The sequence below is a fragment of the Drosophila yakuba genome, chromosome 2L (assembly GCF_016746365.2).
Source record: "Drosophila yakuba strain Tai18E2 chromosome 2L, Prin_Dyak_Tai18E2_2.1, whole genome shotgun sequence".
NCBI classification, from domain to species: domain Eukaryota; kingdom Metazoa; phylum Arthropoda; class Insecta; order Diptera; family Drosophilidae; genus Drosophila; species Drosophila yakuba.
In genome coordinates, this window is record NC_052527.2 from 2259530 (window position 1) to 2276615 (window position 17086).

At 44.6% G+C, this 17086-nt stretch overlaps 6 protein-coding genes across 8 annotated transcripts; 1 reads left to right on the forward strand and 5 right to left on the reverse strand.

The window, feature by feature from the left end:
* Nucleotides 1-86: 86 nt before the first annotated feature.
* LOC6526527 (protein C10) lies at nt 87-915 on the reverse strand. Its single transcript, XM_002087601.4, has 2 exons — nt 674-915; nt 87-613 (listed from the first exon to the last, which is right to left on the reverse strand). The coding sequence occupies exons 1-2, from the start codon at nt 818-820 to the stop codon at nt 410-412; spliced, it is 351 nt and encodes a 116-aa protein (XP_002087637.1). The 5' UTR covers nt 821-915; the 3' UTR covers nt 87-409.
* Nucleotides 916-1281: 366 nt separating this feature from the next.
* On the forward strand, nt 1282-5453 carry LOC6526528 (Golgi phosphoprotein 3 homolog sauron). The gene is made up of 5 exons (XM_002087602.4): nt 1282-2043; nt 4000-4127; nt 4184-4302; nt 4366-4541; nt 4606-5453. Exons 1-5 carry the CDS (start codon nt 1831-1833, stop codon nt 4852-4854), a joined length of 885 nt encoding a protein of 294 aa, XP_002087638.1. The 5' UTR covers nt 1282-1830; the 3' UTR covers nt 4855-5453.
* A 633-nt stretch (nt 5454-6086) lies between these two features.
* LOC6526529 (protein transport protein Sec24C) lies at nt 6087-11608 on the reverse strand. Its single transcript, XM_002087603.4, has 7 exons — nt 11048-11608; nt 9642-10658; nt 9122-9581; nt 8948-9063; nt 7881-8748; nt 7028-7818; nt 6087-6965 (listed from the first exon to the last, which is right to left on the reverse strand). Exons 1-7 carry the CDS (start codon nt 11294-11296, stop codon nt 6825-6827), a joined length of 3642 nt encoding a protein of 1213 aa, XP_002087639.3. The 5' UTR covers nt 11297-11608; the 3' UTR covers nt 6087-6824.
* Nucleotides 11609-11859: 251 nt separating this feature from the next.
* Nucleotides 11860-13073, reverse strand: LOC6526530 (endonuclease G, mitochondrial). The gene is made up of 2 exons (XM_002087604.3): nt 12812-13073; nt 11860-12749 (listed from the first exon to the last, which is right to left on the reverse strand). Exons 1-2 carry the CDS (start codon nt 12980-12982, stop codon nt 11922-11924), a joined length of 999 nt encoding a protein of 332 aa, XP_002087640.1. The 5' UTR covers nt 12983-13073; the 3' UTR covers nt 11860-11921.
* Nucleotides 12965-14162, reverse strand: LOC6526531 (endonuclease G, mitochondrial). 3 transcript variants are annotated; one of them, XM_039370906.2, is made up of 2 exons: nt 13977-14162; nt 12965-13894 (listed from the first exon to the last, which is right to left on the reverse strand). In XM_039370906.2, exons 1-2 carry the CDS (start codon nt 14148-14150, stop codon nt 13127-13129), a joined length of 942 nt encoding a protein of 313 aa, XP_039226840.1. In that variant the 5' UTR covers nt 14151-14162; the 3' UTR covers nt 12965-13126. The 3 variants fall into 3 exon arrangements, with proteins under 3 accessions (XP_039226840.1, XP_002087641.1, XP_039226838.1); XM_002087605.4 differs by having other exon boundaries at nt 12965-13909; XM_039370904.2 differs by having other exon boundaries at nt 12965-13927.
* Nucleotides 14163-14192: 30 nt separating this feature from the next.
* Nucleotides 14193-15385, reverse strand: LOC6526532 (endonuclease G, mitochondrial). Its single transcript, XM_002087606.4, has 2 exons — nt 15102-15385; nt 14193-15036 (listed from the first exon to the last, which is right to left on the reverse strand). Exons 1-2 carry the CDS (start codon nt 15261-15263, stop codon nt 14236-14238), a joined length of 963 nt encoding a protein of 320 aa, XP_002087642.1. The 5' UTR covers nt 15264-15385; the 3' UTR covers nt 14193-14235.
* Nucleotides 15386-17086: the final 1701 nt, after the last annotated feature.

The following is a 17086-nucleotide window of genomic DNA, read 5'->3' on the forward strand; positions in this document are numbered from 1 at the left end:
ATAGCAACCTTTGCCATGTTACTTATTGTTAGCAAGAACAAGAAAAACATTTGTACATCAACAAAAAATACACAAAAGATCACAAATTTATCAAAAGAAATGCATTTTATAAGAACATCAAGCTTACGTCTATTTGGGTGGCCTGTTTCAGCTTTCTATATTTCGGAAGTATTTCAAGATTCTCTGATTCCTTTTCCGGAGCAATTGTTCGTTAAAAAATAATTTAAAATTAATATAGAATATTTAATATAAATGGTATCGAAATTTAAAAGAACTTTTTACTTCAGAAAACTAACTAGTTTCTTAATGCAAAAGGGTTACAAATATTGCAAGTCGCTTAAAATATAATAAAAATATCCCCAAACCGGGGGGGAGAATTACAGTCTTGTTTAGGGGATTTACCACCCGCTTAGATTAGGATGTCGTTGGTGGTATTTATAGCTATGGGAGGCAGGTATATGGCGCGGATCTGACTGCGCAGGCGTACGATTTCCATGTCGTCCCTTTCCATTTCCCTGATGAGCTGGGAGAACTGGACCAATCCCTCGCGATTTCCTGGAAAACCATGACCCTTAATGACCTCCAGTTGGAGTTGCATCACCAACGGAAATACCTACATGACAGTAAATTGTTTATTTATTCAGTTATTTTTTCTGATTGGCTTGGTATTTACGTGCTGCATCATGAGAATCATTTCCTTTCCAGCGGAAGCCTTCGCCTCTGAGAGTTTCTTGGAGTTTTCCGGCTGATTGACACAGCGTATAATGTCCATAAGAATTTGCTTGGCAGTCTCACTGTTGAAGTTCGTCAAATAGGACATTATAAACGTTTAAAAGGCAGCGTATGTGACGAATTTTAGCAATATTCAACCAATTGTGGTGCTAGTTTTGTTTTGTGTTTTTGTTAGGGATGAGTCATGCAGCGATTACTACTATCGGCCAAACTATCGTTTCGGATACATAACATTATTAAATTATTAAGATGGAAACTGGAATAAAAACGTTGCAAAAATTGTATATACTTAATTAAAAAAATATGTATTGATTATTTAACTTTAAAGTCGTTCAGTTCTTAATTTTCTATCGATATCTGCTGGAGTATCGGCCCCTATTTTAAGGCATGTCCGAAAATAGCTGTAACCATATTTCAAAGAAAACTGTAGGAATAAATATATTAAGCTCGTCAAATTAAGAATAAAAATTTAAAATTATACAATTAATTTCGTTCTAGGTGCTCTAGAAACGAAACGCAACGTTTTCCAACACTAAGAGCCTGGAAAATAGCCAGTGGTGGAAAGTGCGGAAAGCATGTCACGTCGGAACGTCGACAAAAGACACAAATAATAGGAAAAAGCTTATTTCGCGCAGGCACTCGCATATTCCCAGTAAATGCAAGGCCAATGCAAATGCACATTTAGTACGGGCCACCAAATTGTAAATCAATCCGTCGAGTTCCCAACTCAAAAACGGCGAGCAAAGTAGCAACAACGAAACGCAGTTTAGGGCCTGCATTTATGCGATAGTGTGAAAAGTGCGTGTGTGCAAAAGAATACAAAATAAAGGGGGCGCAAAAGGGGCAGTGAAAACAACAACACACAAAAACAGAAGACCAGTACACAGAGAAAAACGCAAACACCCGCACTTACACAAACAGACACACATACACTTGTGAAACTCCAACGTCGAGTCAGCAAATTGTGCCACACACACAAAACGAGGAAAGAGGAAGAAGAGCAGCAGCAAACAGCAAAAAAAACAGAGGTGCTTCGCTCGCATCTCACATCTCTATAACGCCATCGACCCGAACTTTCCGACTTCCCAACTCTCCGGAATGAATCGCTCCGATGGATTGGTGCGTCGCGCGGTGAAATTCCGCGAAAACGGTGGAGCTGAGGGTGGTCTGAATGCCAACACGCCCGACGACAATCAGGATGCACTGGACAGCCTGAAGGACCAGGAGGACAACATCGACGATGGCGACTCCAAGGAAACACGACTAACGCTCATGGAGGAGGTTCTGCTGCTGGGACTCAAGGACAAGGAGGTGGGTGTGCTCCTTATCTCTTATCTGAATGGGATGCACTAATTAATTGGTTTCTTTCGCAAACCAAGTGCTTCTTCTTCACCTGTTAACCAACGTCGCTCTCTCTCGCTCTCTCGATTTCTCTCTTTCGCAACCTCTTGTTTGGCCTTAAGTGCATCGCGGTTCATCTGCAAGCAGGGGCGTAGTGAAAAAGGTTTTCTATGGGGGCCATACATATAGAGATAAACATTTTCTTTGGTGTCACCCATGTCTTAGCCACTTGTGCTTGGCTTTTCCAGTTTGTTGGGCAATTCACTATCAAATCTTTTGACCAGCCTAGTGACTAATGCGCTATCAGCGAGACTGCCAACACCATTTTCCTAGCCACTTTTGTTTTCGCCATAAATATCCAATGCTCCATCTCTGCAGGTCTAATCAAGCGTTCATTCTAATCTATAAAACCCATTGCTTGCCGTTAGTATTTTATTGTTGTACTTCCTAAATAAGTTTTATGTTTTTATGTACACATGGGCAAAATTCGCTACAAATCTGTTCGACTTCTAAAACGATTATAAATTAAAAGATTCTTAGAATTCCTGTCTGCGTTTTCAGCTGTTAAGTAGATGGCGTTCTAATATTGCTTCAGTTGGTAGTTGTGGCTATAAATATCTCTTCGAAAACTTCCTCCAGCGAATTCGGCTCGTAGCACTGAGAGCATTCCGTCAAACGAGTTTTCCAATAAGTGGTTAATTTGCATACGTTTGTAATATTCATAAATCTGCGTATAGCTCGGGATGATGTCCGTAAATGCGAACCATCATCCATACGTGACCCATTATGGCGAACCGGCGGATTCGCTTGTCTCCATGAATTCGGTTTTTGTATTTCACTTGGCACACAGCTTTATCGCTCAATTGCTATTGCTGTTCGCATGTACCATATAGTAATGCACACATGTGCCTTTGTGGGTGACACCACGTCTATTTGTTTTCATTATTTTGCCCGCAGTGTATTTGTGTGCCTACCAACCTCCACCACCCCACCAAAAACGGGGGGATACGAGCTGGAAACAGTGGGACGTGCTGTCTTTTGTTTTACATTCCCCTTCTGGGCGCTCTTATCGCGAAGACTTCATCCATTTGGTTAATTGTTTGAGGAAGTTACTACCAAGTGCTGCCCTCCTCCGCCATGCGATCGTCCGTTTTGCATTCTCCTTTGGGCTGCTCTTATCAGTCGTACGTCACTCATTTTAGAAATTATACAAAGTACTTGGCATCATACCATCCATTATGAACATTTCAATATCTCGAAGTGCCGCTGATAAGCGACGTGTTCTCTTATTGAACCTGCAAATGATTCACTTGTAAGCCTTTCATTTGGAACCATTTCTTATCGATCATTTATGCGGTTATATAAATTATTTTGAAATCATGAAACGGCACTGAAACGTGGTTAAGGTAAGGTATCTATACCTTCCAATCATCATGGGTTTTCAAGCGTTAATAAAAAGAGTGACTTTTATAATATATTTTGGGTTTCGTTAAGTTTGTTGTTCAAACATAACTTTACATAATTATTTGACATTTCAACTAGATAAGCATTGTAGGCTTTTAAAAGTTATTATTAACACGTCATACTTTTTATGGGCACGGCCTAAGCAAACTCAAGTGTTTAATGTTTTAACAAGTGAATATATTCGTCTGGGAGCTTTACGACCCGGCAACAGAGTAATTATTCATTTCTTTTACTTCCAACACAAGTGAAAAGACAAAACCATTGAATTGCTCAAATATATGTCGAAACCTTGAAACATGAGACAGTTACCATTTGTTAATGACGTTTGTACTTAAGTTCAAGATAGAAACCCATTACTTAAACTTTTAATCAAAGTAAGTAATGCACTCAAACATTCTCATTTTTAGATTCCCATCAAGACCCAAATAGCGTGAATCTAATAGCACTTTTAATAATTTTCAGGGCTACACATCTTTCTGGAACGACTGCATATCAAGCGGCTTGCGCGGATGCATTCTCATAGAACTTGGACTGCGAGGTCGCGTGATGATTGAGAAATCTGGAATGCGACGACGTGGTCTATGTACAAGGTATATACAGAAATCGACATCCCTTTTGAAGCTTGCTAATTACAATTTACCTACAGAAAATTAATACTGAAATCGGATCAGCAGACGGGAGACGTTCTACTCGATGAGGCACTTAAACACATCAAGGAAACAGATCCCCCAGAGACGGTGCAGAGCTGGATTGAATATCTTAGTGGTGTGTATTTAAACGCCTGCCATTTTGCCAAGGATGTTTATTAAAAGCTAATTGTTGTGGCAGGTGAAACTTGGAATCCGTTGAAATTGCGCTACCAACTGAAAAATGTGCGAGAACGTCTGGCCAAAAATCTGGTGGAGAAGGGAGTGCTCACAACGGAAAAGCAAAATTTTCTACTCTTCGATATGACGACACATCCGCTGAGCGACAATGTTGTCAAATGTCGCCTGGTTAAGAAGGTGTGTAACTAGCCTTTGATAAATTCGGTAATTCGAAGACTGAATCCGATATGTTTAACTTCAGATCCAAGATTCTGTGCTCTCCAAGTGGGTCAACGATCCACAGCGCATGGACAAGCGGATGCTGGCGCTTATCTTCCTGGCGCACGCCAGCGATGTGATTGAGAACGCCTTCGCGCCGCTGAATGATGACGACTACGAAGTGGCCATGAAGCGAGTGCGGGAGCTGCTGGATCTCGACTTCGAAACGGAGTCGGCCAAGCCGAATGCGAACGAAATTCTGTGGGCGGTGTTCATGGCGTTCACGAAATAGATGATCCTCTGCTCCTCTCCGCTCCTCTCAATAGCACACACACACACAATAACACACACGAACCCCAACACAGAAACACAGACCCACATCTGGAATACATTTTGCTGCTTTTGTTTTAGAAACTTTGCTGTGAGTGGAACCGAATTGGGCGATAGGATTTTCTTCATTGGCAAAGACCCCAAATATCTGTTTCAGTAATATATATTTTTTAAGAGAGACTATAAAGCAGCCATAATGCCTATTTAAATATATGTTTATCAACACTTCAATAATATCAATCAACAGCTCCATTGTCCTTTGATTTTTTCCTGTACTTTTGAGCATTTTCCATGCCAATGTTTTGCAATCATAATCAGTAAGTTGTGTTCCACGACACATAGAATTTAGTTGATGATTTCTCTGGCAATGCAAATCAAAATGTATGATGGAAAATTTATAGCTGCAGCAATGTTTTTGTAATTATATATCTAGCACTAATTGTAAGCGCCAACAAAAAAAACTCTGATAAAGTCTGGGCAAGCTGCGTGCGATTGTCTATTGTGAAATAACCTATATATATTTTATTAAAACTTTTCAATGCTGTGTTTAATTGTCAAGTATTTACGAGCCCTTTCCATTTATTTGATTGCGAGAAGAAAATCAGTTAAAAACGTTTCTCGAGCTCCGCAATTTTATCTTAGTACGTTCGAACATAAGTATGCACCCACCCACATTAACAGACAGACAGACAATTTCACACGGAGCGACATTCGATCTAGGCAATGTTTTAATTTAAATTGTTATTGAATTTCGGGAACATTGAAGTTGAAAAAAACCTTTTCTAACTGCTAAATGAAAAATAAAGACCGGCGACAAGTGGACAACAAGAAAAGAAAAATTATGTAAATGTAAACTGTGCACGTCAAATAATAATAATTCTTAGATATTTAAAGGCCTAATAAAATACAAATATAAAATATATAATTGACGCAAAATTGAAAGTTTATTGCAATTTCGGTTGTACCCCTCAATAAGGCAGGGGAAAAATATAAAACATTCAATGAAAATAGGTGACGAGTTTTATTAAAAGGGGGAAATCAAATGCGGGCAATTGTGTTCTTAACTTTCATTGTGCAAAGTAACTTAGTATATCCGTTCTTTCGAATAAACATTTAAAAAAAGCGTTACGGAACTACTAACCATTAATCCGACATCCCAATCTTATTAAAAGCACAGCACACATTATGATTCGCTTTTTAATAAAGTTTTTATTCCGTTTTTCGTTCTCAATAAGTGGGTGTTTTTGTTTTGCAGTGTTGGTTTTTCTTTCGATAGTTGAAGGGGCAATATACCATATAAGTCGAGTAATTCTCATACGAAACATTTAGTTTATAATATAATAATCTTTTAATGACATAAAGTATGATAAAAAGCAGGGCGCAGCGCACAAGTTATTGCAAAAATACATTAGGCCAAAAAGAAAGTGAACAAGGTAGTGCTCTTATACTATCCATTTTAATCAACTAGCAGTTTTCAACTGTGGAAAAATTGCAAGTAATTTGTAATTACAATTAAACATATTCATGGAATTTTCAAAGATAAAAATTTTTTCTAATTTTGCGGATAAGCAGGTGCCTCGTTAAACAAATGTTTCGTATTTAGCGCAGACGATCAAAAAATACATACAAATATATATATATAAAGTAAAGCAAAGCAAAATATGAAAACTTTAATAAAATTAATGGAAGAATTGATACGCTCGAAAGATAGCCATTAATTAATATATATATGTATATGTATTTTTATGTAATTATAATTGAAGTTCCAACAGCTCCGAGCGCCAGTTTCTGCTTCTGATCCTAAACCTTTTGCATTTCTTATTTTCCGAGACGACTGCGCATGGACGACAGACGACGCATCCGAGCCCTGTTTTGGGAATAGCTGTCTGCCCATCGCTGCTCGGGCTTGTAGGTGCCGGAGTAGCCGGCGTGCTAACTCAGCAGATCCTTGATCTCCTTGTGCATGTGACACAGGAAATCCACGTAGCTGGCGGAACCGTCTGTACCGCGGTCCTCCACAAGGAAGTGTCGGAACACGCTCTCCAGCTTGTCATTCTGTCGCAACCAGGTTATCTGAAGAAAAGTTTAAGCTCATTACACACTTGTTTGTTTAACCTGTGAATGAAAATACGCACCCTCATGTATCGGGATCGCTCCTTCATGATCTGTTCTAGGATGCCGTGTATGCGCTTAGCCAGCGGCGTTTCGGGAACAATGTTGAACCGCTCCAAAGCAATTTGTTGCAGACCCTGAACACCAAACACAGACTGCACAAAATCAGGCGACAATGCCTGGCCCAGCCAGACGAAGAGGTGGACTCCATTCTCCAGGATGTAGGCGCCATCCTCTTGCGTCTTTTCGTGCGTGCAGCGAACGGGAGTGGGCAGATCTGTCTCCTCGGGCACAACGTTGTGGATGGGAATGAAACGGGGATACAGGTAGCTGACGGATTGGTTCAAATCCATGGACAGAATAAACTGGATAACATAAGATCGGTCGTCTAGCGTCATGTCCGAACCGCCGGATATAGCATCGTTTTTGAGCAAGCACGAGGCATACAGGGGCAGCAGCTTCAGGCACTCGGGAAGAATCAACTGACCGGCGGACGTGGGCGAGGTGCAGTGCTTGCGATAGCAGGCCAGGATCTGCGCCGACCGATGGATTAGGTTATCTTTCACCTGTTTGGGAGAGTGCTCCATCAACTTGAAGCAGGCCTGCTTGGCGAAGAACAGCATCATCGCGTCCAGGTCGCAGCTCTTAAAGACGTCGGCAATCGTCGTTGTAACCCGCAGAGCCAGGTTAAGCACACGCAGACGTCTTTGTCCGCTGCACGAGGTGTACAACAGTGCGACTTGAAGGTACACGTTCTCTTCTGGCGCCAGCTTGTCGTCATGCTTGATCTCAATGCTTACCGACTTGGTGGCATCTGTAAATCGAAAGAAATAGTATTAGTTTATATAAAACCAAGATAGACTTATGGTTGCATACCAATACTGGCCAGTTCCACATCAGTTGTGTTGGACATAAAGAAGTGACCATAAAACTCCGTGGGTCGGATGCCCGCCGATGTGCGCACCCTCATCACCGCGTCGAAGGCGATCGGTCGCGAAACGTTCTTAATGATATCCTGTATTAGTCTCTTGCCATCCACGTCCGCTTGGAAGTATGTGTACTTGAACACCTCGCCACCAGTCAGCCGAGAAACCTGTCCAATCGTGGCCAAGTCGATGTAGGCGTTGTTAAACACGAATAAATCCACAGAGCAACCCTGCTGGACACACTCCTGGCCCAGTGTGTTATATGCAGTGGTTTGCGGGGTGAGTACGGTTTTCTCCTTATCAGTTCCCAAAAGCTTCCTATCATCTCGATTCTTTAGCTTGCCAGGTGCCTCCGCGATGGGGAGCGTTGAGTTAAACACCAGCAGCTTTCCAGCTGCATTGGATGCCTTAAGTGCCTCCAAACCCGCCTGAATGGCAGGGTACAGAATCGTTTCTGTTTCCTTGGTGTCGGCAAACATACGAGGGATCTCTTCCATCAGAGCATCGATTACAGCTGCAGAATCATCTGGGTGGCACAGGAATCCATCCAGGAGGGGCATGAACATCTCCTGGACATCGCCCACCACCATCATTTGCGGCTGGGCCAGACTGCTCTTGATATTGTAGAAATGCACGGTGCTGTTGTACGTGATGAAGCCCACCCGCACCTTGGATTTGTCTTGACCCTGATCGACAGGCAGATGCTTGAGTATGTTCTTGATCTGGGAGCAGAGCAGGTTAACCAGTCCCGACTTCACGGTGTTGTAGGAGACGTCGATGATGAAGATAAAGGCGGGAACCTCCGGGGGAGTATTGTTCTGCGGCAAACAAATGGTTTGCGATAATTAAAAATCGTTCTTTGAAAACACACTATTTATGTTTTTCACATGCCATATGTTCAACATGTTTATTGAAATATGTTTATGTCCCATTATGAATAGAAAACTATTTTTAAAACCTCCGCCTTTTAGTGTCTTTTGAAGTTTAATTTCCAGAATTTTCAATATAAAAACTTACCCGACAGTAATCCTTGGTGGCCAGGAACTCGTAAGTTCCCAGCAGTAATTCAGGTCTTTCATGCTTGTCCACACGCTGTCCAGTGTGATCCAGATGCTGATAGTAGTCCTGATGAACTGCAAGGTAGTTCAAACTTATATTAGGGATTCATTAATTTTGTGCAAGATCGCTTACCCTCCGAAGTAACTTTGCACATCAGGCACTGGAATCGGCGACCTGCATCCACGAACTGCATGTTGGGCGACATGTACGCCTTACACCTGTTGCAACGAATTGGTCCCATTTCGCCGAAGTTCACGATCGGTGGCTCCATTTCACCCTCGGCAATTTTGGCCAGCGGCGAGATGTTCAGTGTCAAGGGCAGAGCTGTGGTCTTCAAAAGATCACCGGTATTGGGGATGCAATAGAGCGAGGAGCGCAGGAAGCGGGGTGAAGAGTTGCCTTGGTCGTGAACCAAGAATTTGGTGGTCACCAATGGGGGCAGCAATCCTGGCTGGTTGGTCACAAACGGTCCTCCACACAGTCGCTGGTTCTCAATCATCACCTGGATGGGATTGGGCATTTGATCGGGATCCAGGCGACGTGCCTGAGGCGCCTGTTGATACATATTTCCTGCTCCTGGCATGGGAGGTTGCTAAAAAAGTTAAACGGTTATTACTTGAAATCTCCTTACAAAATAATAATCATGACATACATTAAAGCCAGGACGTCCTGGCTGTCCTGGAAAACCGGCACCTGGATGAGGTGGATATCCTGGTCCTCCTGCCTGCTGTCCCGGTTGTGGTGGATAGCCTGGCATCTGCTGCTGACCGGGCTGTGGCGGATAGCCCGGCTGCTGACCCGGGTAACCAGGTTGTGGAGCTCCGAATTGTGGGGGAGCGGCTGCCTGCTGACCTGGTAGTGGTGGTGGTGCTCCAGGGAAGCCTCCGGGAGCCTGTCCTGGAAAGCCACCTGGATAACCGCCTTGCTGGGGGGCTCCGTAAGGTGCTCCTGGTTGCGGTGGCAAACCTGGTTGCGATATGGGTGGCAATCCAGGCTGCTGTGGGGGAAATCCCGGCTGCTGCTGTGGGATTCCTGGCTGCTGCAATGGTGGGATACCCTGCTGCTGCAGCGGTGGGATTCCTTGCTGCTGCTGTGGTGGGATTCCCTGCTGCTGCTGCTGCTGAGGTGGCAATCCGGGTTGCGTGTAAGTCGGAGGAGTTGCTCCAGGAGGTAGCTGGGGTTGACCCGGTCGTGAGCTCGGTACTCCGTACGGGCTAGGGGCAGGCTGGGATGTGGGAATCTGACCGGAAAATGGTGGCTGTCCGGGAATAGGGGGTTGTCCGGGTAGAGGCGGCTGAGCAGTAGATCCAGCTCCAGGAATAGGAGGCTGACCAGGTGCTGCTCCCGGCGTTGCCGTTTTCGGAGGCGGCATGTGGGGCAATCCTGCCAAACTGGCGCTGTTCAAGCTCATCTGATTAATGCCACTGGCCACGCTTTGTGGAGTGCTGCTGGGCGGTAGGGCACCGTTGACATAACTTCCAGCTGACGTCGGTGGTGGAGCACCGAATGCAGCATTGTTGTTGTTGGTCGGAGGGGGTGCCGCATTAGAGTTGAACTGATTGAAACCGGTTGGCGGTGGTGCCGCAGCAGCGGGAACTCCTTGGGGGAGTGGTGGCTTCAGGGGATTGGCCCCACCACCCACACTCAAACCTCCCATCGACGTGGCCAACTGCAAGAGAGAATGGTTTTTATTAATTTCACTTCGTTTTTCTTATCTACAAGCTCAGCTTCACTATTCCATTATGAAATCACGGATGACCTCTTTTAATGAATGAAGTGCTCGCAGCTTATCAGACAGAATTTCTAAAAAAAGTGTTGCCGTGGTTTGGGTTACACTGGTACATCTTTGTATATTTCTAATTATATCAATACCAATGGATTCAGATTCTAACTCTTTTCTTATTGTCAATTAGGGATCATAATATTGATAAATTCAATAATAAAAGCTTGATGGACTATTTCAGTTTATTGAAGAAGACCAGGATGAAGCTGGCCGGAATTTACAGGATGCTTCGTCCATTCTATTAAAGCTATCATGGATAAAGCTATGCCATTCACCTGCTGCTGGTAGTTGCCATTGAGGTATGGCTGGGATGCCGCCGACGTTGGTGGTGGTGCTCCGAACTGTGGTTGTTGTTGCTGCTGCGGCGGAGGCAGTTGTTGTTGCTGCTGCTGCGGCGGCGGTTGCTGCTGCTGCGGTAGTTGTTGTTGCTGCGGTGGCCAACCTCCGGAATTCGGCGGAGGAGCTCCAAACTGGGGCTGCTGCTGGAACTGCGTGGGCGGTGGCCCGTACATATTCGGATTCATTCCTGGGCCGGATTAATCACCTTGCTTGCAGCGGAGAGGGTGGACGCCAAGCCAACAAACAACTTTCACGGAAAACGAAGAGAAAACACAGACGGATTGGCTCAAAGTTCGCCACGGCGATTTGGCTATTTCGGGGGTTGCTCGGCCGGATTCCTGACCACTGACTCCTCGATTTTGGCCACTCGGTGTTGGCCTCAACTCTCGACGGCCGCGGCGCACGATCGCTGGTTGGAAAACAAGAATAATTTCGAGCTAAACGAACTTCCACGTCAGTTCCCTAATTCGATCTTTTTTGCTCTTTTTGCCTTGCCACGTAAGCTATCGGTAATCGGCAGTGGGAAATCGAATATGAATCGATTGTTCTCTGTGTCGGCTGCCATCGCCGAATCGATAAGCATGTTGCACTTAACAGCGCTGTTGGTGTAAGCGAACAGCTGCGAGCTATGTTATGTGTGAGGTGGCGCAATAAAACGCGGTGACGTCACGAAACACGTTGGCTTAAATAAATAAATTGATAAGATATAACAAAAATTTAAATTAGATTTAAAAGAGATTTGTACACATTTATTAAATTATATTATGTTTATGGTTCATTTTAAAAGTATTACAGCTTACAGTCAGGGTTTTATATTAGATTTAATTGCTTATCCGGCGGAAATGTCACCAAAGGCTCAGAGATTTCCTCGAACTTGCCGGACCACGCCCTGGTGTTCACCTTAAAGATGTCCTTCTCGAACTGGACTACGGGCTGCAGGACCTTGTTGAATCGCAGCCCCGTAAACCGCTCTATTTCGGCGATTTTGACGCGGTGGTCACTCAACTTGCCGCCAACCATTCGGCTGTTTTCGATGATATAGGATTCCATGAAGGGATGTGATCCCGGGACTCGACTCTCCACGATCAGCACCTTAAAGTAGTGGGATGGAACCGGCATCGGTATCCAATCAAACACCTCATACTTCATGGTCCATTTGCCACCCTCATGACAGGAGGGCGTGTAAATTGGCCCAGTGTAGGCGTACACAGAGCCAAATTCTACGGCCTTGCTGGACACGTACTTCTCCAGATCGTTCCAGATTTTCCGCTTGAATGCCTTGCAGATGCTCATCGATCCGCAGCTCAACACATAGACATCATTGTAGCGAAGGTTCAAGTCATCCGACTTTATCTTCTGATAGTCGCCACGGAAGTGCTCGCAAATCCATCGGGGAGCGTTCGTGCACATGTCCTGCGAAACAACGTAGTCCTTGTGGACGTACAGGTTCTCCGTGCTGGGCAATCCGTACTTGATTAAGTCCAGCAGATCTGTGGTAGTTGCCGCATCGGTATTCAGCATCAGAGCAGCACTAACAAAATCGAAGATCGGCGACACAACCAGCTCCCTGAATTTGTCGGCCAGTGAAGTGGAACGATGCCACAAACGGGTCTCATGGTCAGTCCTAAAGGTGGATAGCTTTCGTAGAAATATTAGAAATTAAATAATGGATATATTTTGAACTTTTTTATATCGCTCACCATGGGATATAACTTGTGCCGGTGGTGGTAGACATAGGGATCCCTTCGAATCTGCCGGAACAGCTGCCTTATGGACGCCTCCTGTTGAACAAAGGCTCCGCACACAAAACCGGTTACTCCCGCAAGGGCACATAAGGCCCACTGATGAACTCGTGATTCGTTGATGGACATAAATGGGCCTTACAATAATTTCGAGTAGTGTTGCCTTGATAACATGTAGAATGTAGCAATTTGTCGACATGTCAATTTCTAGAATATAGCCTGCTTGCAGATAAGCTTTTAAAATTTTTCAATATATTTTCCAACTAATTTCCACTAACTAAATTCCCGAAAAACTTGCGATTCACTTGGATAATTACTACCAAACAGGGCACTTCTCCTCAATCCGTCGAAGAACTTGAGTCCTGCATAGTGTTCAATCTCCCGGATGTCGCAGAGAAACGAGCGGAGTGGCAGGCCATCTGGTATTGGAGCATTGGGCAGGACATAGCCCTCCATATAGGGTTTGCCCAGGTGCAGTTGTGACTCTACCATGATGACCTTGAAGAAGTGCGTCGGAACTGCTACCATGTTCAGTCCGATCATCTCGTACTCCACGGCCCATTTACCTGCCGCTCTTTCATTGGGCTTGTATAGCGGACCAGTGCACACGAATACGGATCCGAATCGGTGGACCAGATTTCGAACATATCGTTCCAAGTTGTTCCATGCGCCGCGGTTGAATCCCTCGCCCACTTGTGGGGCAATATTCGTCAGGAAGAACGTATCCTCACAGTGATTCTGCTGCAGATGGTGATTCCCCGCGGCTGCCAAGTGTCCTCGATCGAATCCAGATCTCCGATAGTCGCTCAGCTCCGAGCGGAAGTTGGAGGGCACACTCAAATCCGGCTGGTATGGATTACGGCCACGTCTGCCCCGATTGGGATGTATGCTGTCCGCCTGGAGGTGCTCACACACCCAGTGGGCCACTCGGTTACGGCGATCGTAGGAGAGCACAAAGTCACTGTAAAGACGCAGGTCGTCCAGGCCAGGGAAACCATACTTCATGATTTGCCTCATCCGGTGATCGACTTCATTATTGGTCTTGAAGAAGGAAAACTGGTTAGGGATATTATACTTTATATAATATTATATACTTTATATTCTTTTAATTTATTTTGGTTACCACTTCATAGATTTTGGGACCGAGATAGTAGGCATAGGGATCCGTTTGTACCAGTTCCTGCAAGCGCTTTCTGGCATCTTTGTGCTGAAAATACATGCCACCCACAAAGGATGCACATAGCGCAGTCACTCCCAGGACGAAACCCAGTCCCAGGAGCTGCCACTGTCGGTCCATGAATAGACTCTGTAAATTAACCCTTTAAAAATAAAAGAAGGATTTCTCATGGCCATCACTATCTCTTTGTACATATATTTAGATTCTACTTAGGAGAACTGTGTGATGTGAGAGCTTTACAATCGTCAAAGTTATTGGTCGCCGGCAAAGTTAAGGGGTTTGTCAAAGGACCGTTCACTGGGTGGAGTATTGAACTGGACACTTGGGTGTTGACTAAGTTACGATCGAGTCCTTCGAAGAACCGCAGACCTGTGGCGTTTTCTATTTCCCGGACATCGCTGAGAAGGGTCCTCAGTTCGACATTATTGTTCAGCGGAGAGTTGGGCATCACGTAGGCCTCCGCATAGGGAATGGTATCGCCCCCTTCGATCTTCTGATCGATGACCAGGATCTTGAAGAAATGGGTAGGTACGGCCACCATGGTCCTCTCTTCCGACTGGAACTCCAGGAACCAACTGTTCGACTTCAGTTCACGGGGCAAGTAAATCGATCCCGTGTACGTATACACAGTGCCATGCCTTTGACTCATCTCATGGACGTACTGCAGCAATCGATCCCAGACGGTGAGATTGAAGCCTCTGTTCAGAAAGGGCTTAATGTTGGACAGGAAGAACACACGAGCTGCCTCCGACTGCCTAAAGGCTCCAGCTGGTAACACGGATGTGGAATCCCCGTAGACGACGCGGTTGGACAGATCTACCCGCTCGCACAGCCACAGAATCGCAGAGTTTCTTCGATCGAAAGAGGTCACAAAGTCAAAGGTCTCGTTGAGGGTGATGTCATTGGTGCTGGGGAAGCCGTACTTCATGATCCCGCCCAGCTTGTGGCAGTCATCGGGCTGCACCTCGAACTCTGCGCTATCAGCTCGCACAGCGAAAATTCCCAGCTGGAAAAAAGGAAAAGTTTATGTTTATAGGAAGTAGAGTTTGCTAATAGAAAGAAGTACCATACCAGTGCGTATAGTTTCCTTCTGATAAAGTAGGCATGTGGGTTTCGTTGCTCCAATCGTCGGATTCTCCGCATGACATCGATGTGCTGATAGTAAGCTCCCAGTGCAAAAAACGATCCAGCAGTGGCCAATATACCAAGAATGCCCTTCACTGGCACTTCCATCGATCCTATACATATATCAACTCTGCCAATTTTGTGTTATAAATACGAAACGAATTCGAAATCGTTAACTTGTCTATTGTGCTGCACGTAAAAACCTATGAGTTGTGTGTAGAAACTAACTTGGTTGTGCCTTAAATTTGAAACTGCTACCCCGTAAACCTGACTTTCCTGCAGTTAATCTTTAAAGTTTTCGTGTCCAACTTCAGACCCCACTGCACTTGCCAACTGCATTAAGTCAATAGAAAAAGTTGCAGTCATCGTTGTGCAGCTAAAAACTAAAAGTCCCCAGGACAAAACATGCCCCATTCCAGTTTACTGCCCCCTTGAACCGCATAATAAGCGCTTTTTGGGGCTACGCCTGACTAAACCAAAACGGCGTCAAGATTTATTCCCGGAATCTCGTCGCACTTTGTTATGCTTAAAAATGTTAGTTGTGGATTTACAGTTTTTCCGTTTTGGCCAGAAAACTTTTCAACCCCCCCACCTCTTAAAACTTTGATCGGTGGAGTGATGGAAAAGTGGCAATGCAAGGGAGGTGATGGTTGGATTGCCTTTGCCCAAACTATTCTATTTTTTATTTCAACCATGTTCTAATAAGTTATTGAAATTTCTACTAAATAAATATTAGTTCGCTGTTTCCAAGGTTTCTTTAAGAAGTCATCCTGTACTCTTAATCGCTGGGAAGCTGTCTGTAAGTAAGATTCATTCCAAGGCAAAAACTTTTCCGGACACATGACAAGGAATTCAATGAAAGGGAACAAGGTGCAGTTCTTTGGGTTGGGAAACTATGACCAAGTCTGCCCATATCCACTTTTTCCAGGAACCTAATTTCAATTTCTCCCTCAGCCGCAGGAATTGTGCTCCACATCCACATCCTTCTTCCATTTCAGTTGGCCGCGAGGCATTGCCAATTAATTTCCAACATCTAATTGGTGGTTGGCCAAATTTATTGGTCTCGTGGTGGAAGGGCTGTTTGTCCTGCCCCACCGCCCCCCTGCCCCCAAGGATCTGTTTGCATATTGATTGATGCCTGGAGGTCCTTGTGGCAATCTGAGGTGCACTGCATACCTTGTCGGTGGCTCGAGTGACTCGCTTTGCCCCTCGCGGATTTTCTAATCAACAAGGCAGCCCAAATTTGCATAATTAAAAGCGTTTTCATGTGGCGCAGGTGGAAGGCTGGAAAGGCCACAAGAAAATGCTCATCGCCCCTCCCCTCTCCGCCTCAATTTTCCATTTTCCTTGCGAGCCGAAAAACCGACTTGGTAAGTGACTGAAAATTTGTCGCCTCATTTGAGTTTGGATTAATGAATTATGCACTCGGGGCTGCTTAATTAGGCGGGTTTTCGAATGTGATTAGGGCCACGCAATTAGCCGATAGGACTGAGCATTTTCGGGATCCGCGATAATCATTTGCTGACTGACAGCCATAAAAAGGTGGCCCCAGGATTCGGAAAACCATAACCATTACGCAGCCTTTTTTCTGGATTTTACAGCGGGTCAACTTAATGGGGTAATTAACTTATCTGGGACCTTTTATGAGTTCTTACTAGGGTTTCTCTGCTTGCCAATTAGCGCCAGAAGGGCTTATGGTTCAAATAATCACAGCAATTTGTTGGTTTCTAGAGTTATTTTAAATAATGTTGTTTATATGTATGCATATATTGTAAGAAACAGATGTTAACTTGCGTACTCGCTGTGTTCTTCAAGATCATTAGTCACTTGTCATCTTCCTGCTAATCGATGCTTGTCATAGGGAAACACGATGATCTTTGGGAAGAGTTGCGCTTCATAGGCAAACACGATGATCTATGACAAGAGATGCT